Source organism: Annulohypoxylon maeteangense (genome assembly GCF_022496945.1).
Source record: "Annulohypoxylon maeteangense strain CBS 123835 unplaced genomic scaffold GGS22scaffold_6, whole genome shotgun sequence".
In the NCBI taxonomy this organism is placed as follows: domain Eukaryota; kingdom Fungi; phylum Ascomycota; class Sordariomycetes; order Xylariales; family Hypoxylaceae; genus Annulohypoxylon; species Annulohypoxylon maeteangense.
Genome location: NW_025953253.1, coordinates 920,365 through 943,969, shown reverse-complemented (window position 1 = coordinate 943,969; position 23,605 = coordinate 920,365). Strand labels below are relative to the sequence as shown.

Here is a 23,605-nt window from a genome sequence, read left to right as displayed (position 1 = left end):
AATGGCCGATGGGTTGGGGTTTACCCTGTTACGCTAGTATATTCGGGAGACTTGTATAAGATCCGTCTCTCTCGTACGAATATCATTTTATATATAGGCTTTGTAAAAGGTTAAATCGGGAAGACGTACATTTGCAAGTGGCATAGTTATTTTCAGAATATGAGATGAATGAATCCTGTTTCTCTAGATGAGATCGAAGTGAATAATAACATAGCTTTTGGGGATGAGTAATGTGGATAGATATTCATCTGAGTATGATACTCATAAACGACGACGGTATACGTTCCTTGAAGAAGTCTCTCATATCTCTTTATCTGATAGAAACAGAAGGGGTTCATTCCTAGGTACTTCTTAGATATACCCAAACCTAACGCGTCCTCATATTTATATAATATGGGAATATGTTGACCCGTCGGAGTAGATGAAGAGACAGTGGTCAGAGAAAGGTTACATGGGCCAGAATCAACATATCCTAAGCAAACTAACATCGACAAACCTACGCCATGACGAAATTTGCCAATTATAGACGTATCGAACGATTATCACTTTCACCGGCGCCAACAACATACAGAGGAAGAGGTATTCTCTGATTATTGCCACTTTTTGGGCAATAGCTGCATAAGTACAGACGAGAGACTTGCAAGTAATGACCAAGCCAGAACGATGATGCCGTGTGACTCCCTAATGAAAGATGCAAAACCATATGCATCCGTAACCACCGTACCGTCTCCCATTCAATTCTGATCGCAGTAGAGCAGGTTGTTTCTGTTGTCTGCCAGATGCCATAGAGGTGGATGTTCAGACCAATATCGAATCAGATGTGTATTCGCTTTCCAAATCCTCTCGAATAAGGCCATGGCTGCTCTCAAGGGGTGGGTGCTATATCAAGCTTATGTGCCGGGGTTGGGGTTCATCTAGGTAAACGTAAGTATTTCGCTGATGCCGAGGGTTAGAACAAATAAAGAGAACGCACCTTGCGCTTGCCACCAGTCAGAGTGACGTTGACGAATCGTCGGGTGTATGTGAGTCTCTTCTTGGCACGGCCCTTGGGGGTCTTGCTCTTCTCTTGCTTCTCAACCTATTTTAATGTATTAGTCTCGCATCGCTATGATTGCATCTATGATGTATCCATCGCGTGGAAGTATCATTTCGATGAGAAAGCGCGCGTTCGTAGTAATCGGGATGACGGAGAATGTAGTCGCTGGTAAGCCTTTCGGTCGGAGATTATCGTCAAAAAATCGAGTGGCGAACCATCCATCATCAACTATCTAGTCACCCAAGTTGCTAAACGTTCAAAATATTCGTCGCAGTCGAATAGTCCATCGTCCAGGATGAACGCGCGCTCCTTCATCGTAGGGACAGAGGTTTTGTGATAATTTCGAATAAACTAACCTTAGGGGTCTGAGACTTGACCTTGCCTGTCGCATAATCAGCATTTCATTCATCTGTTAATATCCTATCAGAATCAACATACCAGCACGGGCGAGAGATCCGTGAACTTTTCCCATCTTGTCGAACTTTGAGATGTCGTGAAAATGGCAGTGTGTTTTGGTGTCGATGAAGTTGGGAAGGGGTTGAGGAAACGATGTGGGTTGTTTTTTGCAGGTAAATGGATTTTGCTGATGAATTCGCAAGTCTCGGCGTATGAGAGTGGAGCGTGGCAGGGTTTCTAAGCAAAAAGAGTCATACCGGAGATAGCCTAGGCACTTAAAATTCGTTAATTTTTCCGCAAAAGGTTAACCAAACCCTGGTCATGTGACTTTTTCTAAATGCATATTTTGACATTAACCTTTTATTGAAGACTTTACTAAATGAAGGTGATTAGGTAAGTAAGGGTAGCTCAAGGCTCCGAGGTCAGTTTGCCCGACCGGTAAGCTTCAATGGGACCAATCTAGACTTTCAATTCAGTTCTACCCATGCAGCTGCAGCTTGCCATCTTCCGACGCTATGAATCTGTAACTAAAACAGGTCGTCATGTATCGTACATATGTACCTGCACAGCTACAGTACATTAGGAAGGTATACGTAGAAAATCTTTCAAGATATTTCTCATTTTAACTTTAACAAATATGACAAGCTGAATTATAGGTTTCCGTAGATATATCTACATATCTACCTCGTACTTGGAATCTTGAAGTCACATCGTGGATTTATTTCCACGCCATCAAGGATAGACATTCGGGTACAATATACTTATACGTAACATGGTTTCAGATGACTAAAACGGTTGAGGCAAGTCCCAGACCCGCAATTATCCTAGTCGTCCCACCTGATACATCATTCACATGGGATCGCACCTGAACTTCAGACCGGTGACCGGCCTCCTTCCCGTTTGCTGAAGCTTCAACAGACCGCTAAACGCCATCTATCAAATAGTATTAGGGTTTAATAAAGGGCTTCTTTCATTCTTAAACCGCGCATTTAAACTCTCAACTCTACTGTCCTTCCCATAATCACGGGCTTTACCTAACCCTTGCAGCTATCCGTTCGGTACTACATCCACTGCCGCAATGAGGTTCCTCAGCAGCCTATCGTTTATCTCTTTAGCTGCCTGTTCCCATGTGGCTGAACCAGCTTCAGATCAGCAATATGTATTCAACAACCCTCCGGCTTCGGAATCTAGCTACAAGATTCCTACCTCTTATGAATCCGCAGTGCTCGGTCGCCGCATCTTAGCCCTTACTCCACTTGGAACTCTTTCTACCGTCTTCCCGGACTCCTCCGGACCCCGCCAACCAGATGGCCTCGGAGGTATGCCTCTCGGGTTGATGGAGTACGTAGCCGATTGTGAGGAGGACGGAAACCCATCCTTCCTAGCCATCAAGATCGGCACAAGTTTCAAGAACGTCGATGCAGGCTCGAATATCAGCCTGGCTCAAGAGTGGACGCCCCCGTACCCACCCGACAAGCGCATTAAGTCAACCTGGTCCAATTGGTTCTTCGGAAGCGATGATGATTCCAAAGACCGAGTTCCCTACAGCGCGGTTAACCTTCCTCGATACAGCCTGCTGGGCTATATCGAGAAAGTCGACGAGGCATCTGTCAAGGCTATGACATCGTGCTATGTAGATACTCACCCCGACTCGAAGTACTGGCTGCCCGGAAATCCAATCCACGCATCCGAATTTGTGAGACTTGTTGTTACCCAGGTCTACTGGATCGGCGGCTTTGGCGACAGAGCCTACATCGGCTGGATTCCCGTCGACGAATGGAAGAACGTCACCAGGAAGGAATGGGAGGCCGTGAGACTGCCCGGTGAGAAGAAAGGTTGGAATGAGTGGAGCTTAGATCTCTAAGCATTGGATGGAATTAGCGTAGCGGGTATTAGCTGAGGCCTACTACTTCGGAGGTCGTACTTTGAGAAATTGTTAGGAAATATTGTATGTTGGATGTTTAACGATATCTACGTATCACATGTTTGTACATTCATCTCCGTTCTTTAGCTTGTGATAGCGGCTGACTACATAACATTGAGAGTTACATGAGTTATGTATCTGTAGCATAAAGAAACTAGCTTTAATGAATTTATTTCATTTATATGGTAATTTTTAAAAACATTTTTTTAATGAAGAACAACAGTTTCCCATCTCGGATTACAATCTTTCCACTTAGATAACGTTACAGTCCCTACGGCGACCCTCCTAGCGACGAACGGCTTACAGGGCAGCCTTTGGACTAGCATGACATTGAGGAGCCACATCTTATCCCAATAGCCGAAGAAAGCGTAATTGTTCCTCATCGAGTATTTCACCAGTCCTCCAGATACCACGATGACGTCGAAGAGCTTCTTGTTGCCTTCAGCACTACGATGTGCCTCGACCCAGTCAAAGTCCAATTCGCTCAAGATTCCTACATGCTCACCCGATATATTACTAAGAGAGGCGTTGAACACCTGATATTTTTCAGGTATGCCATCTTTATAATACATATGGTCTATTCCTAAAGAAGCGACGGTGGTGTTGAAAATAAGTGCACCGGGAAACATGGCCGCGATCCTGCAAGCATCCGGATCCAGGGTCTGGTGTTCGACGGCCCGCCACGGATTTTGCGGACAATCTCTCCAATCTCTATTAGTCCTCCATTCGCCGGGAATACGCCTGCCGGAGAGCGCAGGTAAGTCTTCTCGCCTCGAGAGGTCTTCGATCGAGATTTCATCCTCCATCCACCTTTCTTCGACGTCGAGTCTCCGTAACCCTTGGCCTGGGTCCTGATAATAGAAATAAACTAGACTTGCTAGTTTAAAGAAGTACCTGTCATAGTCAACATAGCGCCAATCGTAGAGAACGGGGCTCAAGCATGAGGCCCAGCTCCAGCTAGGTATCTCGTATGTCTCGCCTCGAGGATATGCCACACCCGACGTAGACCACAGAAGACACTGAGCAAGATATTTTTCAGGAATACCATAGAGCATTCGTGAGCTCAAGGCCGCACCGAGCGCATTTCCAACTCCGATAAATGCGTTTAATATGTCTGTCCCAAACGACAATTGTCGAGTGGTGTAATCCTTCACCCAAAAGCAATAATCTCGTATTGAGGATGTTTCCTTGATAGCGTAGGAATTACCGCTGTATTGGCTCTTGGTATAAAAGCCAAGCACCTCATCGATTTGCTGGGAACCAGACGTCTCTTCATCTTCAAAAGAAGAATCGCCTCTTGTTACCGAATCTTGTCCTGCAATCGGTTCATAAGCAGTCTGATTGCCCCATGTAAGTAGTTCAGTAGCCTGTCCCTTGCAACACTCGTAAATAACTTGGTATTCAGTGATAAAAAGACGCCTTTTGGATAGTAATCTCTCCTGAAAAGTCCAGGCTCTTTTATTCCAAAGGGACGTGCCAACAGAACCATCAATAATATGTTGAACTGTAATCCCCTGCGCTTCAACCTCTGCATCGTGAGGTGGGGCCCAGGCTGAAGAACGCGGATGCCGGGGCCGGTTGGTGAACCCCGGTAACCCCAGGCCAGTACGTGTGTTGAGAGCTGCAACAATTGTGAAATTTGCTAATGAGTAAATCCTGTCCATCGCGTTAATCTGAATCGGCTTGTTAACTGAATCGTCTTGAACAATGCAAAGACGATCAACCCATAAAAATCTCTCGCCTAGGTCTCGACATAGAGCAATCGCATCAGCGATTACGCCAGGAATTGAGAGCGCTCTTATGCTGTCCTTCACCTCAAGCCCTTCAACGTTAGACTCTTCCAATTGGATATCATTACCCGATTCTCCTGACCACATATAACTCAACGCGACGTACCGAACGAAACCGTTGGGTTGCAGGATCTTCATATCATGCGTATCGATGACTCGGAAGCCGACAGGAAGGGTAGCTGACATGCTTTAGTTACCGGATTCGTCTCCATTAAGAATACTTCGTGTAACCCACCATTTTTATTATTTTGATCGACACACTGCTTCCCGTGATACTCGTCACAATGTCTCAGCCAGTCTCTCAGAACTTGGATATTAAAGAACGGTATTTCCCACTCGTTGATGTCGCACAACACAGGAGTCGCCTCGTTCGAGTATTTCATCACGAATTGCGGAGTGGCAGTAAACTGCGTCGGCGCACCAGAAACCTCTTTCATGGCTACATTAACTTGGCCGACACGATAGGTAAAACTTGGTTCCTCTTTGTTTTCCTCCGAGCTCTCTAAAGGTAGAGTTGACACTTCGATTTTTAGAAACATCCTAATGGCGATGTAATTTGGGTCCGAGATGTCAGGCCCACGAGGTAAGAGTTTACCAGCATTGGAAATTCCCTTGTCTAGGTAGAAGGGGCCTGTGATACAGACGACGATCCGCCGGGCAGGCCATGATTGAAGCACAGGAATGACTTGGCTGCGCATATAATATACATTGAGGATGGAAGTGCAGATAGCACAATAGGGTTGCTGAGCTAGCTGCTCGATGCTAACGTACTCTTTGATTGTAGTAGATTTATCACCCGCCTGATTAATGATGTCTCCGTAAGTCATATTGTGGATGTTGATTTTGCCCCATTCTTGACATCTCTGGCAAAGAGACAGAGGTCCGGATTTTGAAGACATGTCATTTTCGAGAATTATCGTCTGCCTGCGGCTCTTTCTCGACGCGCTAGGATGGGATCTGAAGACTTTTTTAAACTTTGAAATCATTAGATGAATTGTTAAAAATCTTATAGATCCTAGAAACGGGTTGTTTAAAAGATTTGAATAGGTCAGGTGATAATATCCTAGAGATTACTTGGCGCGGTAGTGATATACTATAACTACCTACCTAACTATCAAGACAATGTTCTGATATGTAGAAGCCACTCATATTTATCAGTCGTCCAACTGGAAGATTAGCAGAGTAAAAATGTAGAAAATGAGTCATTTTCCAAAATTCACGTATTATCTACCGCAGCAATGCGGCTGAGTGAGGGCTGAAATCTTTGGCCAAGCTCTGACACCAGTCTAATGAAGAATAATACATCGCTGCTGCTGCGCTGACGTAACTAGAAACAAGCTACAACGGGATGGCTACAGCGGGATGCGTGCGGGGCTATGAACTGCGGTACCGAGACTGCACTGAGAGTAAGTGTAACCTTGGAACCTTCTATATTCCTTAGGTACCTAATGTTCTATACAATCCAACTTCATTCCCTCTCACCAAGAAGCGTAATTTTCAAGTTACTATCTAGGATACGGGCTCATATCTATCTGCCATAAACATTCATTATGAACAAAGACCCAGGCCTCTCAGACGAGGCACTACCTGCGCTTCCCTTACCTGAGGGTATCACCTCGGACTTCATCGACTGTTCCTCATCATGCGGACTCGACTTCCACGTCCTCAAAGCCGGTGAACCTGGAAACCCTCTCATACTCTTCTGTCACGGATTTCCCGAGCTCGCATACTCATGGCGCAAAATACTCCCCAAGATCGCCGCGGCCGGGTACTACTGCGTGGCGCCGGACCAGCGCGGATACGGTCGCACACTAGGCTGGCCACATCACCAGCCCTTCGGCGAGGTCGAGCTCAACGACTTCACTATGACGAACCTAGTCCGCGATCTCGTGTGTCTAGTCTACGGACTAGGATACACTACCGTAAGCAGCATCATCGGCCACGACTTCGGCGCCGTGAGCTCGGCCATGGCCGCGCTAATGCGCCCCGATATGTTTCGTTCCACGGTCCAGATGAGCCACCCACATCACCCACCACCACATCCCACCGCGCCGAAGAAGATCGACATTCAGGCCGAGCTCGCGAAGCTGGACCCGCCGCGGAAACACTACAAGTGGTACAACTCCAGCTCCCATGCCGCGCAAGACTGGGATAACCCACCACAAGGCCTGGAGAAGTTTCTCCGCGGATACTTCCACCTCAAGTCCGCGGACTGGGATAAGAACGACCCGCGGCCACTGAAGAAATGGGATGCGAAGGAGCTGGAGGTCATGCCGGAGTACTATATCATGCGAGACGAACATTCTATGCCGGGGACCGTGTTTTCGAATATGAGGGACGAGGATCTTTCAAAGACGGAGCGGTGGCTTTCGAAAGAGGATCTTCGGGTTTATTGCGACGAGTGGGCGCGCACGGGGTTCCAGGGCGCGTTGAATTGGTACCGCGCCCAAACGGCGTCGACGCCGCAGTCGGCTAGGGATATGTTACTGTTCGCAGGTAGAAAGATAGAGGTGCCGTGTGCTTTTATTAGCGGAGAGAAGGACTGGGGTAATTATCAACAACCGGGTGCTCTGGAAGCCTACACGGATCCGAGTTCTGTCAAGACGTTCTACTTCAGAGGTGCGAGGTTTATAGAGGGGGCCGGACATTGGGTACAGCAAGAACAGCCGGATGCTGTGATTAAAGAGATTTTAGCGTTTTTAGGTACTCTATGATATTTTCGGGAGGTGGTTGGCGGATGTGGTGATGATGGGCATATCCGCGTTTGTCTGTTCAGCCACTATCGATATACCTGCACTTGTCTCTGTAGGCTTCTTCATACGGGTATTATAATACACGAACACACTTCTTAAGCGATAAGATGGAATATGTATTAAATAGAAAATAGATAAAAGAGTAAAAGAATAAAAAACATCACCGCACCCCGGACTCGAACCGGGAATCTTCGGCTTTCATTGCATAGGCAATTAGGAGGCCGACGAGTTAACCATTTCTCTAGTACGGCTGATTCTTGCAGCTTCCGGTCAACAATGAATGAACAGTTTGTTATTAATACTTATTAAGAGAAAGTACGTATGTACGGCGTTTCTACGGTTCTATGGTACTTCTAGAGCTACTTACCTGTAACAAGGCGGATGACGTCTATGCCTTGCAAGCCTTATCGTGTTTCGTTTGCAGAATGGCAGGTGCGTCAATCGATATAAAATTTCCTAGGCAGCTACGCCACGGCTACCTGTCTGCCTAGGTAGGTACCTATAGTATCTAGCTGCCATCTGCACCTTCCCGTTCCACCAATGCCTGCCCTCCTTTTTGCTTCAGCTTGAGTCTCAGTCGCTCGGCTTGATACATAGGTACCTCTGAGTCACAGGTAAGCAAACAATATTTATCGTTTATTAGATGTTGTGGCTATGTTGATATCCATTTTCGCGCTCATCTGGTTGTGATCACGTTTATGATGTACCTACTTACTACTTAGTACCTTGGGATGGCACTCGAGTCAACGGTATTATCAGACCATCGTATATTATAGCCTCTCATACTAATTCAAATGCTCCAATAATACAGTTAGTAAAGAGGGAAAGATGTCTTAGTATCACAAGGGAAGTTTCAAGGTCATGTTTCAACACATCCCCTTAAGCTGACTCTAAGTGTGGCCTTAGATACACTTCATACCGTACATACATGCTTAAGGCGATAAATATATCCCATAATTCATGTAGTCAAAATGCTCTAGACTTTCAAGTTTAATCATTCCAGCCCCTCCGGTTAACATCTCCTTCTCGTTTGCTTGACATTCGGCCCCCACATCTGGGTGTGGTACCCAAATAACCCTCATGCCTGCCCGCCTTGCCGCTTCTACCCCTACCAAGCTATCTTCAAAGACTAAACACTCATTAGGTTTGATTTCGTTCTCATTGGGGTCCGCTGTCGAGTTCAAAGACTGTAAGGCGACCAAATAAATATCAGGCGCAGGCTTCCCTCGACCCTTTACCCGTGGGTCATCACCCAGGATGCGCCTTTCAGACCGGAAGAAACTAAGTAGTCGTTTTGTTTCCGGACGTGATGTTTTCAGTTCGTAAGAATTTGTCTTGGTGCCAGATGCTAAAGCCAGCTCAATTCTATCCCCAGAAGCGTTACATGCGTTACTGAGATCCTCCAAAAGCTTCTCGGCACCGGGAAGAGGCTCACACTTGGGGAAATCTAGTCGCATTTGCTCTGATGACTCACGAGCGAATTGCTCGCGGGAGATAGGCAGCTTAGCCCAATTATGGAACAAGTCCCCATTTGTCGAGTTAGGAACACCCATGAGCTGAGCTCGAATGGACTGTGTAAAAGGGGGTCTCTGGTATTTCTCAAGAAGTTGGTTTATGGATAAAGTGATCACGTCTTCAGAGTTGATGAGGAGACCGTCCATGTCGAATATGCGCGGATTGGAGGAGATCCGGGAGATGTCTTCGTAGCCATATGATCTCCAATGATGACAATCGGAAGAGAATAAATAAAATAGAATATTAGTTACAGCTTAGATCTCAGACCATATAGGTATTCAGCATCTTAGAATTATTTATGAGAAAGATTCGATGATCCGATTAGATACCTTAATAGGGAGGATAATAAGGATGACCCCTCATGGTCCACTTCATATGCCCCTATCTAGGCCCACAATAACATTCCGGAGACTCAATATTGATACAATCCAAATTATGAGCATTTTAATGTTAAATATCTAACAATAAGTGAGGGAAAGAGCTTATGGATGAATTGTAAGGTTGGTTTCTACTAATTTTCAAGTATACTAGGTAGTCTTACTAGAAGTGTGAATGTCACTGGAGCCGATACTGACAACTTCAGTGTTCCCCCTTCAACGCTATTTTTCGACTTACCACAACTAACTTCTTCGACGTTCCTTCCTGACAGATATTTTCCCTTTTATATTCACAAAAGTACGAGCCCATAAGCAGTTAGTCCTTTGATCCACAATATTTTGATGTTTTGAACTCATTATTGTCAACATTTGCTATGTTAATTTTAGTCGTTGTAGAGTCAAATCTCAGACAACACAGTTCTTACAGTGTTAGCAGATTAAGCGGCTCAAACTATAATATTGCCTTTGCCGTAACACTGTATTAGTTTAGTAAGTTATAATTGACGACGGAGACACTAAAGCATATTGTTGTATGTAAAACTACCTCTATACTCCCCGTCACTCTGACAGCACTGTTATTTATTCTATTCTCAACGATAGAAGATTCCGGAGTCGAAATTCATTTTCATGCTCAGACCCGCATACCATTTATTACCTGCTCGGGTACCAATTCAAGTCAAACCTAATCCTTACATCTCCAGGGCGACTTTTTTTGCCTCACGAGCGTGGGCACTATAGTAGTAGGGGAGGGTAAACATACGAGTTTTCATTCAACTTATTCCTTATCTACTACACACCTTTCTTCCTCATCCAACAAATATATCATAGGAATTACGTGGTTCAGCCAATATCCATATCAAGGTAGGTTTATATCTCGTAATTTATAAGCCTACTACACAAGAAAAAAAAGAGAGAGAGAGAATAACATTACTTACAGATCGCGTTTCCCAACGCTGGTCTTTTCTAGACAATCTTCCAAGAGATCATCTAGCAAGGCCTCTCAATCGCCAGGTTACAAACTCTCATACTTTTGACAATCCATCAATCTCGTCAATCTTAACGGCAGGAACATCCGACTTCCTTCCACTTACCCGCGTTCTAGACAGGAAACCTTGATCAAGGGCAATCTCTCAATTACATGAATTATTGTGATTATGTCTCAAAAACGCGATTCCGCCGTGGTCCTCGATCACCCTGCTGATCAGGTGGAGGATGCAGACATGGATGATTCTCAACAAAAGGTGAGCTATACATTTAACTGAACTGCATTACATTTACTAATGGCGAATTGAGATCCCTCATAAATCCATCGGTCTCATTCTGGGTTCTGAGATTACGTACGAGAAGTCTGTGAGGATTCGTCGCGCCGGCCGAGATGGCGAGGTTCTACTAGTCCGCCTTCCCGAGTCTCTCAACGATGATTGTAACATTGCCAACCCACCTTTCAAGTCCATGCACTGGGTGGTATTCAACGAGACTTCCTTTAGAAACACCTACCGATCGGACATCTCGGCTCTCAAGGTGATCATGCTACCCCTTCAGGAGAACAAGGACATCATTCTTCGAGCTTGCAGCTACATGATAGCCAAGAAGAACCGCATGTACCTGGAGTTTCGAGGAGTGTACACCAATGGCATATTCGAGAGCAATGAGCCTTCGCGATTCGAGAGTGCTTATAAGAGTGGTGCGTTCATCAGCGAAGTAGCACGTGCAGCACTCAAGCCCCGAGGTCAGCGCCTCAAGATGATACCTGGAGACTCTAGCCTGATGTCCGGTATTCTCTTGCTCGCTAGCTTCAGTGTTTTGACTGGCGAACTTCAATTCTATCACCCGGAATCGGAAAGCTACTACAAGGGAAAGATTACCAGAAACGACATCATTCTCTGGGAATCTGAAGAGGCTCTAGACACGCTCTACGTCTGGATCATGCGCCTTAATGCCCATGCCGGAAGCTTTGGCTTGAACGCTTATCGCCCCGAGAGTGAGAAGACCAAGCGCGACGGAGACCATGCGAACATCGGACCTGCCATTAAGAAAGGACAAACCGAGATCGAGGCCAAAGATGAGGATAAACGCAAGGATGAATACGAGGATGACGACATGATGGACATTTACGACTACTAAAAAGGCTCCCCACAAGTTATCAGTCTTCTTCTTCGTCCTCAGTTTCCTTTGCCATCTTGCGGGTTTCTAAACACTGGTCAGATATAAGAGGTCATATCAGTTTTTCAGCAAGAATTCATCGATCGGTCATTCATTGACTTTGCGCCAGAAACTTTCTAAGTATCAACACATCACGAATCCCAATGTGTACTTACAAATTTCTTCAACAAATCCTGTACAAGGACGCAAAGTCACCATTGACCTAGATAGCTACACAGTATCCATACAAATGAAAAGACAATAGCTTTTCCACGTCTATTATAAATAACTCGTGAATCCCATATGATCACGTCCTAAGTACCTAGTATATATACCCTACCCATCTACCTAAGTAGCAAAATACCTAAATCCATTTCCCACCCGTAACCCATTCCCTATCATCAATCGACCCATAGGTTAACCCGTAATCCCCAAAGGCAACCTCCCGTGCGTCAACCACTCCGGCACCGGAGCCGCGCCCTCCAGCCCCCTCTTCATATTCGTCGCGATCGCCTCAGGACACTCCTCAAAAGGCTTGCAATCAGGCTGACACACGGTGCCTACAGGCGGCACCACGCCCTCCGCGAAGTACTTCCGCACATGCTCGTCGCGACACTTCCCCGGCACAAGCAGCGTCGCATGGCCCGGGTTATCCTGCACCAGAACCCCCGACCCGGGGTGTTGCTTCGCCATGTTGACCGCGTTGCGGGCGGGGGTCACGGGGTCGTACTGGCTAGTTAAGAACAGCAACGGCGCAGAAGGTTTACCCGCGACGTTAGACGGGTCGGATTCCGGTGTCGTGAAGGGTCCTTGGAACCGGTATTTCGGACGCAGACGCCACCCCGTGCATGCGAGGCGGATGCTGGCCCAGGTCGCGGCGAAGTCCGGGGATTGCGCTTTGAGCTCCGAGACGTAGGAGACGAAGTCTTTGGCGCTGACGGCGGTTTGAGGGACGGCGTCGCCGCAGCCCACGCCGTAGAGGGCGTCGGATTCCCAGGTGTAGGATGTTGGGGCCGGCGAGGGGCAGAAGTTGGAGGCTGAGGGGATGCCGAGGCTTAGGTACAGGGTGGTGAAGTTGCCGGCCATGGCGTCGGAGAGGACGCTGGCGACGGTTGGGAAGTAGAGTTGTGGTTGGTAGAGGGCTTGGAAGATTAGGTTGATTACGTCGGTGCGGGTGATTCCTTCGATGTGGCTTCCGGATACGTATTGTGCGGGCGATTCGTCGAGGGTGTCTAGTAGGGCTTCGACGCGGTGCTGGATGTTGGAGGGGCTGGTGTCGTTGGTTTGGTATAGGGAGCAGTTGCTGCCCGCGTCATAGCATGTGCTGTATAATGTTGCGAAATCCTTTTGTGTGTCTTGTAGGTTTGTGGACCAGAGCTAGAGGTGTTTATGTTAGATTATAGGTAGATGGGCGTGATGGATGGGTTAGAATGGATACTTACACCGGCGACGTAGTCAGGGGCATCCACGACACCTTCTAGGATCATGCGACCAACACGGCCGGGAAACATAGAAGCGAAAGAGTTTCCGAGGAATGTTCCATATGAGAGCCCCCAATACTGGATCCTGGCGACATCTTTCTCTTCTCGCTGGTTCACTCGTCGAAGTCCTCCACGGGATCGCAGTTTCGTGTTAGTAGTAACGTTCGTATTCCGTAACTCTTCGATCTTGTCCACGATCTCAACCATATCCCTCGCCACGCTTGCTGTGGACATGTAAGAAAGGATTTCGGAGCCAGATGCGCACAGCTTCCCGTACGAGCCGTACAGCGATTTTTGTCGCCTCACGACGTTCAGCCCGGAATCTAAGGGTCCCATAGCACGGACTTCCAGGGTGTTATAATCGCGTGAAAACTCATCATTGAAGCAGTCAGCCTTGGGCTCGGAGTAAGAAACACCGCGCGGGTCAAAGGAGAGGAATTCGTAGTGCTTAGTGTCGTCCGCAATCTTTTGCATGGTCTTGCCTGCTTGTAACAAGAAAGATACACCGGAGCCGCCTGGCCCGCCCGGGTTGGTGATGATGGTCCCGCCGAATGAGGGGTCGCTCTCGTCTACTGTAGCTGGAAGGGTGATGATAGCTATGTTGACACGAGATGTGCCATTAACCGAAGTAGAGTTGTTGAGCCAGTCGAGCGGAACTGATAATTTAGCACACTTGAATTCTTCGTAGCAAGGAGTGTACTCGAGAGAAGTAGATGGCTTTAGGGAAGTCCAATCGAAACTCGTAGCGGACGAAGCCTGTGTCTCTGCCGCCGCATATTGGCTCAAAAGCCCGGCCACGAAGCCGGGTAACACTGCGGACCTCATTTGCGATGTGATATGTTTTCAAATTAGAGCTAGAATTTGTATTATCAATCAAGCTTGAATTGTCGAGGATAATTGTAACTTGAATCTTTGAGATTGGCGATGGTATTTAATCTGAGACACAATGGATTCTGAGATTGACCTTTTTATTATAATAAATATACATCGAGATCTAAGCTACGTAGTTTGCGTCGAAGCTATAGCTCATGACCACATCACGCATGCATCGTGCCAAGCGAACGCAACATCAACCATAGTCGGATGGCTGTGCTACTAGGCCTACATTAGAATTGATCCTTCTCGCTGGAATTTCCTCAAGAACATTAGACGAAGGAATGATTGCAATGTCGATCTTCAGCTCAGTTCAGCTGAGCCATGGCTAGGCAGAATTAGAGCACATGGAGAATGAACGTATCAGAACGAAGTATGATGGATCTGTCGTTTAGGCACCCATGAGATTTATAACGGATATTAAAGTCGGACGGTATCATTATCTATTTATAAAGGTAACGAGAATGTCGTGTGAACCAATTAGAACGACGGTTTACAAGATATGATTTCCTAATTCGGTAGGAAATGGTCCCACTTAGACTTAGACGCATAGACGCTACGTACATATAGGGCTATACTACAGTATCCATTGTTTATGGGGCTTGTAAGGCTTAGTTTTGTTTTTACTGAGCTTGGTTATTAGTCCTAGAGCTTGGCAACTGGAGAACGTACATCTTTGAGGCTCATATTGTCCGTCCAGCTGCTAGCTTTATCCTATTTATGCACTCATTCTGCGAAATTGTGATTAGCACGTTTGCTAGCAGTCTTGAACTTTCACTCTATTGGCTCTTTTGGGAATGATCTTAGTCACGTAAACAAATAGTGCCCGACTACCTAGTAATATGTACGCTGTGCTACTATGTAGGTAATAGCAAGTCGATGAAGCAGCATCATCCCAAAACTGGTTCACTTGATAATTTTATTGACCTGAATGTTGACAATTAGGATTCAAGTAGATACTTACTGGGTGGTTGAAAAGACATACCGCAGATACTGTAGGACTTTGAAAGTTAAGATTAAAGTGTTAATTTCACCGAGGGCATATTCCTAAGGTTAGAAGTGATTTACGCTTTACGGTAGGCCTAGACGTTATCTTTACTCGTTACATGAGCACACGGCTCTAGGTAAAACCAGTAGTAACCTTTCTATATTCCGATTTCCACATTATCATCTATTCGAACATCCATCTTATCTTACAGTTTTTACAATTCTTTCTTCTCCGTCCTGCCTTTCTTTGCTGCCTTCACCGACCCGGGCGGTGATTTCAGCCCGGCAAAGACCAATAACGTAACACCCAAAATACCCGCCGCACCTGCACCATACGCAACCTCTCTTCCAGCCCACCAGTACACGCTGGTAAACAGAATTGGCCCTAATCCTCGACCTAGCTGGCCCCAGCTCCGAAGAATACCCAACTTACCACCACGTTCGCCCTCGCTAGCTTCAAAACTACTGAGTGTGTTTAGACCGCTGACGACTGTGGCTGAGGTAGTAGCTAGGCAGGTGGCGGCAAGGTATAGCGAGCCGATGGAGCCGATGCGCCCGAGCATTGCAAAAGCAAGTAAACATGCGCTGACACCAATTCGCACGGTGAGGAGAGGAGGTAAGCGACGGGTGACTCCGCCCTGAAGGATCGAGGCAATTAGACCCACATAGCCTAGTAGCCGTCCGTTTTGGGCCGAGTTATACTGGAAAAGGTCGTATGTCATGAACGGCAGGGAAAATTCCATTCCCGAGAAGAAGAGCAAAAAGCTGAAGTGTACCAGATTTAATAAGAAGTGAGAGTTAGTACGCGTCACTGCAGCAGGCTTCGTGGTCGCTTTCGCTGTTTTATTTCCCTGCTTGTTTGGTAGCGTCTCGGGTAGCGAGATGTACAAGTAGATCGTCTCGATAACGATCAGGGTTAGGGAGACACCGGCAGCTGTTGCAAAGGGATTTGCGGCCACTGTCGCAATGGAGCTCAGGTATGCGCCGAGGGCTGGACCGAAGGTAAAGGCGATGGAGAAGCAGGCGCCTATTAACGCCATAGTCGAGCCGCGGTTGTTTTCGTCCGAAATGTCGGTCGCAATGGCTGTCGCGAGCTGAACATTACCCTCTGATAACCCGCCGACAATGCGCGATGCGAGGAAGGTCCTGAAATCAACAGCCATCACCCAGAGAAGGACAGATATTATGTTTCCTGCCATACTGGAAAGAAGCGCCGTTCTTCTACCATATTTATCGGATAATTGCCCGATGACAGGGGATGCAATGGCCTGAAGCAGAGAGAACAAGCTCCCTAGGGCTCCCCCTAACAGGACAATATCATATCTCGAATCGATTGGTTTTGCGAAAGCAGATTTGTAGGTATTTAGACCGTCGAGGATTCGCGCAAGTAGTGTCGACTGTGAGTCTGAGCCGGCCTCACTATTTCGGTAGAACTCGAGGAGTTTTGGGAAGAGAGGAAGAATAAATGTGAAAGAGATCTATGAATAGTAATAGTTAGCTCTAAGATACATATAATTAATATCTAGACTCCGGGAATCTATCATACCAAATCCAAAAGTAATGACACGAAGATGACCTTGAGCACCCTCTTGCGAGTGCTTAGATCGACAGTTGACATTTCGAATTATGCAGCTATATGAATTATGAAGTCGTCGCAACAGGCCAGCCTATCGGTACGAGTAGAAGATAACGAGCGGGAAAGGTTGAAGAAGAGTTAAAATAAGTAGAAGTAAGAAGAAATTGCAAAGCCACGCACCGGAGACGACGGCGTTTTTTCGTAGAATTGTTTCGTTTTGTTTCGTTGTTTCAATGTTAGAAAACGAAACGAAAGGAAGCGAATTAGATACAGGGGCTACGTATCCTCAACAGGGATATGCAGGGATCCGACCGTTCAAGCTCTAAGCGACCCACACTAATCGGGTAGGGGGATGCGTCTCCACATTATATGGTAGCTGACTAATAACCCTATCCGAAAACTTGTACCGTACCTGCCTAGCATGCTGTAATTACCTAGTACTCTGTAATAATTGCGCTGACATTCTCAGCTAAGGTTAAGCCTCAATTCTACAATCCTACAACATCCATCTCGTCGCCCCACACGATTCATCCATTACCTTAACGAATACCTACACCGAGAACGTACCCCGAATTTGAACTATAGCGATCGAATTGGAAGCAACCCGTTTTCTGAATAGCCGGTCCGAGCTCAGCAAAATGATAACGGAAAGGCGACCTGCTTGGTAGATGTTCCTGACTCTCTACGCCGTCATTGTGCCGCTGTACTTTTGTACAAATATGGGAATCGTCGAAGTTTCCAAACAAACCATTTGTCGGGTGCGACAATCTATCTGTGGCGGCAGCTCTCTTCCGGGGAATCCTGGTAAACGAAGACTTACTGGGGGAAATATGTATGATTCTATCAGAGGCCGCGCGTCACAATTGAAAGTCTCAATCAGCGACAACATAGACATCGCTATATTGGATAGCGAATAGTCATGTTGAGAAAAGAATTTTATAATTACCAGGAGACAACTTCACAAACCTCAGGCGTTTTTGAAACAATATTCATAAATAAAGTACCATGGTAATATGAGAAGGGGGAAGACCGTCGATAAAGGTACGGTGGTTGCTTAATCGACTCGAAAGTTTTTCCGTGTATGAATATACGCAGGCGCCAAAAATAATATCATAAGAGTCGCATATCGACAGAGTGAGGTTGAAAGACATCAACCTATGAGACTATCACAAAGTCTGCAACAGGTGCTGTCTGTTTCCCGATGACTGATCGCCAATTCTTTGCGGGGAGGGACAGCCATTCTTATAATCCGGGTCCGCCCTAGGACCTTTTATACCCCGCGTCCAGGGCACAAGATGCCAATGTTTCTAATTACCAATTACGAGCAGTCCCGTTCGAAGTCTCGTATTCACCCAATCACCTGCACGGATATCCGGTTTCTGGTGAAAGACGTCCACTGCTACGTTTCAATCCCGATGCTTACTAGGATGCTTCGTCGGACTGCATACTTGCGTATTACCCGATAATTGGAACTAGTATCTATGTCTAGACCGCGGATGCGCCGGCGTCTATCATTCGGCTACACAATGACGTATGCTTTCTGACAAAAGTATCCAGTCTGTTTCGATCGCCGTCTCTAGTTCAATGTGCTTAGAGAGGACTAAGAAGCTAGGGCTTAGGTGGGATGATGAGTAGACGACAATGAGCTCAACACATATCAAGGGATTTGCGTTCTGCTTAGGCTTGAAGAATGATACCGCGGTAACGATATACAAACAAGTCCCAATAAGCCGCATGCCCAATCAGACATGAATCGCAACGAGAGCAGCCATGTGGCATATGTTGCGGGGACGGATCATTCCGACCTAATTAAGAGCACATATTCAAATGATTCGATTAACGTATTCGATCTTCTGTTGAGAAGGATGAGAATAGGCTATTACGGCCGTCGGGCAGCTGCGATGGCATCGTTGTTGGCGTTATTGTTTTCGGTGATGAAGTTTGCTAACGGACGAGTACATGCTCCCGCACGTATTGCGGTTAGGTAATACCAACACCGAGCCGCAAGTAAGGGCTGATGCTGGATCTCCATCGGAAAACCACTCGCGGTTGCACACGATCCTCTCAGCCCCAGCCCTAGACCATGCATCCAACAAATATGCGATAGTCGTCCTACGATTGGACGGAACGATTAGGAGATTTCTATTTGTCAGGTAGGTAAGCAAAGTAAACAATGTCTCATTCTAACGCTAGGTATATGCAAAGATGTCTACGGTCTAGGTACCTTTTACCCAAACAGCTACTGGGTTGGTACGTTCCCTCGACTTTCCCTTGAGATAATGCAGATTTACACCTTTACACTTCGATATCTCAGATGTATGGCGGTAAACACAACCTAAAGTTCAGTATCTGGACAATCGACAACCTATCTGGGCATGCTTCTAGAATCTGGAATTAACGAGCCCTTTCAAACTCCTCATTCTACGGATACGGAATATTCAACTGCCGCTAGCGCGCTCCAAACGCACGGGACTTGCCCACGCTGCAGGACCGGAAAGGCTGGGCGTCCCTTTATTGCTATAAATGGCATCCATCCGAGTCAATCGAGCGAGTCACAAGCTCCGGACCCCAGTGAACATAAAGCCGCAGCACCAAATACGAATGAGATCGGCAGTCATAAATCTCCACATAAATCTCCAAGAACGCAAACACGAGAAACGATAACTGCACATTTTATTGACCTACCATCATAAGTCTCTATGGCCTGTCTTATGCATTAGCTAGTATCCCATTAGCAGTTAACCGACTCGCTCTGGTTAGTCTTTGTATCAGTTACTATGCTTGCCGGATGGCATGCCCTCACCTCACCATCTTATTGTTAACGAACATGGATCAGCCGCGCTATTGGTCTAGGTATGTACCTTAAACTAACCTGTCAGTTAGATACATGTTGCCATTCGAATATCAGGTAATTGGCTGGGTTCCACCAAAGCTGCAGCATGCCACCACGTATGATGGCTCTTTCAACCGCAGGTAACGTATCGTAGACACTACTCTGCGCAGCATTCATAGCGGATACCGTAGTATACGAGACAACACTGGACAAAGAAACATATACGAAGTCTCTGGTTTAGGTAAATAGGCAATTAGATAGATATATAAACACTTCATCCGCTCGTCTACTAATTGTCTTTTCACGATCATCCTCATCAGCATCTACAAGTCTAATACTAATACCTCCTAATCAACTCTTACTATCACTTACCACCACATCTTCTCACACCCAATCTCCAAACTCAACACTCCCAGCCAAAATGCAGTTCTCCAAGCTCGCTCAACTCCTCTCCTTCGTCGCCGCCTCGTCGGCCATCTCAGTCTCTTACGACACTGGCTACGATGACCGATCCCGATCTCTGACTGCCGTCTCTTGCTCCGACGGCACCAACGGTCTCATCACCCGCTACGGATGGCAAACCCAGGGCAACATCCCAAGCGCTTACATTGGCGGCGCTGACACCATTGCCGGCTGGAACTCTCCTAACGTATGCATCCTACCCCTAATTCTTATATAATATGTATGTATATACTAACAGTGGTATAGTGCGGCGCTTGCTACCAGCTGACCTACAACGGCAAGAGCATCAACGTCCTGGCTATTGACCACTCCGCCGGTGGCTTCAACATCGCTCTCGATGCCATGAATGCTCTAACCAACGGCCAGGCCGTCGCTCTCGGCCGCGTCGAGGCTACCTCCACCCAGGTCGCTGCCAGCGCCTGCGGCATCTAAACACCTTTGATACCCATCCACCATCTCTTCTCTTCTCTCATCTTACTACTCACCTATTCATTTAAATCATCAAACAAGCGAGACGGTTTCACGGACTCGGCTTTCGGGAGCGGCGGTGATCGGCATGGGAAGCGGCGGTTGCGGCGGCGGCGGAGATATATTATACCACCTACTGATTTACCTACCTACTTAATGTTCATTCCTTAATCTATCTACCTACCAGCCTCTTCCAGCTTACATGGCATCATCTCCATCATCAGCATCATCAGCAACACCATCATTGGGTCGGCGCAGGCTTCTCAACTGTTTATTCGAAGGTCAAAAACAGGCAGCATTCCTTAGGAGTTTAGACCACTTTCCCCCCCCTTCATAGCAATACCTATCTAGGCACCTACAATACAAATTTCAGGTTCACACCAATAAACAATGACATGATCCCATCTCGTAGACTTTAAAAATAGGTGTGACGGAAATATTATTATGGCTGAGCTGTCTAACCACGATCCTAATGATCGTCATATCTTTTCTCACTCTCACTCTCACTCCTCACTCTTTCACTCTCGAAAACCTCCCCAGAAACGACGTAAATCGTTGCGGAGAAACAAGGACCTCATATAATATATCTCCCTCTACTCCTCCTTCCCCCCTCCCTCCTTCGTGAGCGAAAACGAGTGAAAAATATCAAACCTCCCCCATCTCCGTTAAGCCGGCTATGCAAAACAACAAAGGAAATAAAACGAAATAGTTTTTTATGATTATCAATTTTCTCGAATCATTTCTGAGACCATTGCCAATCTGAATTATCAAACGAGTGTATGTGTGCATGTGCAGCTTTCATTATGTTGTACCGCAAAAGGTAGGTAATAAGAAGGACAAAGGTTTTTGGGGTATCAATCTAGACGTTGTGGCAACAGGGAAAGGCAAATGGTATAAAAGGCAAACACGCAGTAGCAGTATATAATCGTCAACTTTTCCTCCAAATGCCTTGCCAATTTCCGTGACAAGTGTATTATTGTCACCCAAAGAAAGTAAAAGACGTAGGAGTAGCTTGCTCCCAGTCCATGTTGTAATTTCTAAATCCCTCCTCAATCATCGAAAAAAGAGGCATCATCAAAATCCTCGACACGCGCGTCCGAGTCGTATGCGCCGGATCGCATCATGGGAGGAGTCACAGGTTGACGGCGTTCTTGCTGTCGGGGCGGAGTGCTCACGCTAGGCATCTTCTCCGCTTGTCGGGAAGTCGCCGAAGGGACCCGAGATCGATTGGCAAACTGCTCAGCAGTATAACGACGACCGGTATTGCCGAACGCGGTTGGCTGCGGTTGGCTTGGCTGCACCGGCGGCGTGTTTCTAACTCCGGAAGCCGGTGGAGTCATAAGACCAGAGAGGTAACTACTTTGAGAAGAGGTGCCCGTTTTCGACGGGGTTGAATTTCTTGTCGGCGCGGGCGATGATGATAAAACGCTGGAGAGGCTGGTAAGCGTGGGCTGGTTCGATTTTCGCCAGCTGCCCCAAGCAGCAGCAAGTGGCCCAACCGCTTGTGCCACTCGGGGGGTTGCAGCTCCTCGGATTGTCGCAGCGATGTTTGGTAAGTTGATGGCCGAACCGCCATTCATGGCACGCTCTCGCTCCTGCTCCTCCATTTGGAGGTTAGCTTTCAGACGAATAGCTGCATCTTTGACTGCCTCTCTGTCTAGGCGCTCCATCGACAACGCAGTGATAATATCCTGGAGGTCCCCATGCCTTACAGCCAGGAGTTCCCGTAACCAAGTAATTTCGTCATCTCGTTTGGAAATCTTGTTGGCCGAGTCAGGGTCAAGCTTGGAGACAGTTTGTTCGAGTTCTTCAATCCGTTGCTCACGGGCTTGCAACTGCTCCTGCAGGACCATGATGGACTCGCGAAGTGCTTGCGGCGATACCTTCTCAGGAAGCTGCATTGCCTCTGCAAGCTGCTTCGTTTGTGCAACAGGAGCTGGCTGGTATGGCGTAGAAATCATAACGGACTTGGAAGCTTGTGATGCTGCTTGAGCTGCTGCCTTGGCGGCCTCTTGTGCAATCTGCACCTTGTCCTCTAAATGAGCAACACGGTCCTGCAAATGCTCCGTTTTGGACGTTGACAGGCTGAGCCGCTCCAAGAGGTTCTGCTCTGTGCGCTGTGCATCCTCGGCAGCATTGTTGATCTGCCGTTCGTACCGAGCCTGAAGGTCTTCGACCTCGTTCTGATGCTTACGTGTCAACTCGTTAAGCTCGAGACGTCTCTTATTCTCGGCTTCTTCGAGCTCAGTCTGCTTCGTAGTTTGGGCTTCCTCAAGCATCATCTCATGATGTGCCTTCGCGGTATCCGCATCCATCTTCACCTGATCCAACTGAGTTCTGAGCTTGTTGGTCTCTTCCTCAAGTTCTTCGCGAACGACGTTGACTTGGTTATTGGCAGCCTCTAGTTCGGATTGCATAGAGGTTTGTGTGCGCTGGACTTCATCTGCAGCGGAGTGTCTTGCCTCCTGTATCTCTCGTTGATAGCGGAGAGCGTTTTGTTGCAGATCATGATTCTCATCTCTAAGCTCAGATAACAGAGACTCGAGTCGCCTGCATTCGCCAACGGCTCGCATGCCCGCGCGCTCACCATTCTCCAACCGCTCAATTTCAGCTTCGAGGCGTTCACGAGTCCGTGCTTCAGCTTGAAGTCTGGCATCAAGTACTTCCTGGCGCGCGAGGAGCGCTTGCTCCTTCTTCGTGCGTCGAGCGTTCTCTTCCGTGATCTCACGAGCAGCATGAGCCATATCATCTTGAAGAGACACAAATTTACCTCGCCAGTTGTCCCGAATTCGCTCATTTTCTTCAAGCTGGACGCCAAGAGTGTCGATAAGTTTGTGAAGATGCTTGCTCTCATTAACAGCCTCGATAAGATCGTCGGCCTGTCGGTGAGCCGATTCCCTCGCATGTTCGGCTTCAGATCGCCAGTGTCGGGCTTCTTGTCTGGAATCGCGGAGTTCAACTTCTGCGATGTTAAGACGGTTCTTGAGTTCCA

At 47.1% G+C, this 23,605-nt stretch overlaps 9 protein-coding genes and 1 non-coding gene across 10 annotated transcripts; 4 read left to right on the top strand and 6 right to left on the bottom strand.

Moving 5' to 3' along the window:
- Positions 1-275: 275 nt before the first annotated feature.
- GGS22DRAFT_160079 (ribosomal protein S30) lies at positions 276-1,683 on the bottom strand. Its single transcript, XM_047960882.1, has 4 exons — positions 1,475-1,683; positions 1,393-1,418; positions 974-1,078; positions 276-914 (listed from the first exon to the last, which is right to left on the bottom strand). The coding sequence occupies exons 1-4, from the start codon at positions 1,506-1,508 to the stop codon at positions 891-893; spliced, it is 189 nt and encodes a 62-aa protein (XP_047819996.1). The 5' UTR covers positions 1,509-1,683; the 3' UTR covers positions 276-890.
- A 388-nt stretch (positions 1,684-2,071) lies between these two features.
- On the top strand, positions 2,072-3,545 carry GGS22DRAFT_160078 (pyridoxamine 5'-phosphate oxidase-domain-containing protein). The gene has a single exon (XM_047960881.1). The coding sequence runs from the start codon at positions 2,511-2,513 to the stop codon at positions 3,294-3,296; it is 786 nt and encodes a 261-aa protein (XP_047819995.1). The 5' UTR covers positions 2,072-2,510; the 3' UTR covers positions 3,297-3,545.
- Positions 3,512-6,322, bottom strand: GGS22DRAFT_160074 (HET-domain-containing protein). The gene is made up of 3 exons (XM_047960880.1): positions 6,254-6,322; positions 5,382-6,120; positions 3,512-5,325 (listed from the first exon to the last, which is right to left on the bottom strand). Exons 2-3 carry the CDS (start codon positions 6,043-6,045, stop codon positions 3,563-3,565), a joined length of 2,427 nt encoding a protein of 808 aa, XP_047819994.1. The 5' UTR covers positions 6,046-6,120; positions 6,254-6,322; the 3' UTR covers positions 3,512-3,562.
- Positions 6,323-6,481: 159 nt separating this feature from the next.
- Positions 6,482-8,072, top strand: GGS22DRAFT_160073 (alpha/beta-hydrolase). The gene has a single exon (XM_047960879.1). The coding sequence runs from the start codon at positions 6,697-6,699 to the stop codon at positions 7,858-7,860; it is 1,164 nt and encodes a 387-aa protein (XP_047819993.1). The 5' UTR covers positions 6,482-6,696; the 3' UTR covers positions 7,861-8,072.
- On the bottom strand, positions 8,061-8,150 carry GGS22DRAFT_t52. Its single transcript has one exon. It is a non-coding gene; the product is annotated as a tRNA-Arg (tRNA).
- A 625-nt stretch (positions 8,151-8,775) lies between these two features.
- Positions 8,776-9,560, bottom strand: GGS22DRAFT_199492 (HAD-like domain-containing protein; the record flags this gene model as incomplete). Its single annotated transcript, XM_047966295.1, has 1 exon — positions 8,776-9,560. One exon carries the CDS (start codon positions 9,558-9,560, stop codon positions 8,832-8,834), a length of 729 nt encoding a protein of 242 aa, XP_047819992.1. The 3' UTR covers positions 8,776-8,831.
- A 1,385-nt stretch (positions 9,561-10,945) lies between these two features.
- Positions 10,946-11,915, top strand: GGS22DRAFT_187392 (uncharacterized protein; the record flags this gene model as incomplete). The annotated part of the gene is made up of 2 exons (XM_047964581.1): positions 10,946-11,032; positions 11,085-11,915. The coding sequence occupies 2 exons, from the start codon at positions 10,946-10,948 to the stop codon at positions 11,913-11,915; spliced, it is 918 nt and encodes a 305-aa protein (XP_047819991.1).
- A 281-nt stretch (positions 11,916-12,196) lies between these two features.
- GGS22DRAFT_160072 (TAP-like protein-domain-containing protein) lies at positions 12,197-14,340 on the bottom strand. The gene is made up of 2 exons (XM_047960878.1): positions 13,376-14,340; positions 12,197-13,310 (listed from the first exon to the last, which is right to left on the bottom strand). Exons 1-2 carry the CDS (start codon positions 14,237-14,239, stop codon positions 12,351-12,353), a joined length of 1,824 nt encoding a protein of 607 aa, XP_047819990.1. The 5' UTR covers positions 14,240-14,340; the 3' UTR covers positions 12,197-12,350.
- Positions 14,341-15,412: 1,072 nt separating this feature from the next.
- On the bottom strand, positions 15,413-17,085 carry GGS22DRAFT_160071 (MFS general substrate transporter). Its single transcript, XM_047960877.1, has 2 exons — positions 16,821-17,085; positions 15,413-16,752 (listed from the first exon to the last, which is right to left on the bottom strand). Exons 1-2 carry the CDS (start codon positions 16,890-16,892, stop codon positions 15,490-15,492), a joined length of 1,335 nt encoding a protein of 444 aa, XP_047819989.1. The 5' UTR covers positions 16,893-17,085; the 3' UTR covers positions 15,413-15,489.
- Positions 17,086-19,961: 2,876 nt separating this feature from the next.
- GGS22DRAFT_124980 (SnodProt1) lies at positions 19,962-21,120 on the top strand. Its single transcript, XM_047958317.1, has 2 exons — positions 19,962-20,332; positions 20,392-21,120. Exons 1-2 carry the CDS (start codon positions 20,105-20,107, stop codon positions 20,575-20,577), a joined length of 414 nt encoding a protein of 137 aa, XP_047819988.1. The 5' UTR covers positions 19,962-20,104; the 3' UTR covers positions 20,578-21,120.
- Positions 21,121-23,605: the final 2,485 nt, after the last annotated feature.

Excerpts from the sequence above, each read along its gene's own strand:
- GGS22DRAFT_160079 (XM_047960882.1), bottom strand. The coding sequence starts at position 1,508 with ATGGGAAAAGTTCACGGATCTCTCGCCCGTGCTG. Across the intron at positions 1,419-1,474 it reads CGGATCTCTCGCCCGTGCTG|GCAAGGTCAAGTCTCAGACC; the intron begins GTATGTTGATTC and ends ATTATGCGACAG. Across the intron at positions 915-973 it reads TGACTGGTGGCAAGCGCAAG|ATGAACCCCAACCCCGGCAC; the intron begins GTGCGTTCTCTT and ends ACGTTTACCTAG.
- GGS22DRAFT_160078 (XM_047960881.1), top strand. The coding sequence starts at position 2,511 with ATGAGGTTCCTCAGCAGCCTATCGTTTATCTCTTTAGCTGCCTGTTCC.
- GGS22DRAFT_160074 (XM_047960880.1), bottom strand. The coding sequence starts at position 6,045 with ATGTCTTCAAAATCCGGACCTCTGTCTCTTTGCCAGAGATGTCAAGAA. Across the intron at positions 5,326-5,381 it reads CGATCAAAATAATAAAAATG|CTACCCTTCCTGTCGGCTTC; the intron begins GTGGGTTACACG and ends AAAGCATGTCAG.
- GGS22DRAFT_160073 (XM_047960879.1), top strand. The coding sequence starts at position 6,697 with ATGAACAAAGACCCAGGCCTCTCAGACGAGGCACTACCTGCGCTTCCC.
- GGS22DRAFT_160072 (XM_047960878.1), bottom strand. The coding sequence starts at position 14,239 with ATGAGGTCCGCAGTGTTACCCGGCTTCGTGGCCGGGCTTTTGAGCCAA. Across the intron at positions 13,311-13,375 it reads CCCCTGACTACGTCGCCGGT|CTCTGGTCCACAAACCTACA; the intron begins GTAAGTATCCAT and ends AAACACCTCTAG.
- GGS22DRAFT_160071 (XM_047960877.1), bottom strand. The coding sequence starts at position 16,892 with ATGTCAACTGTCGATCTAAGCACTCGCAAGAGGGTGCTCAAGGTCATC. Across the intron at positions 16,753-16,820 it reads TGTCATTACTTTTGGATTTG|ATCTCTTTCACATTTATTCT; the intron begins GTATGATAGATT and ends TACTATTCATAG.
- GGS22DRAFT_124980 (XM_047958317.1), top strand. The coding sequence starts at position 20,105 with ATGCAGTTCTCCAAGCTCGCTCAACTCCTCTCCTTCGTCGCCGCCTCG. Across the intron at positions 20,333-20,391 it reads CCGGCTGGAACTCTCCTAAC|TGCGGCGCTTGCTACCAGCT; the intron begins GTATGCATCCTA and ends ACAGTGGTATAG.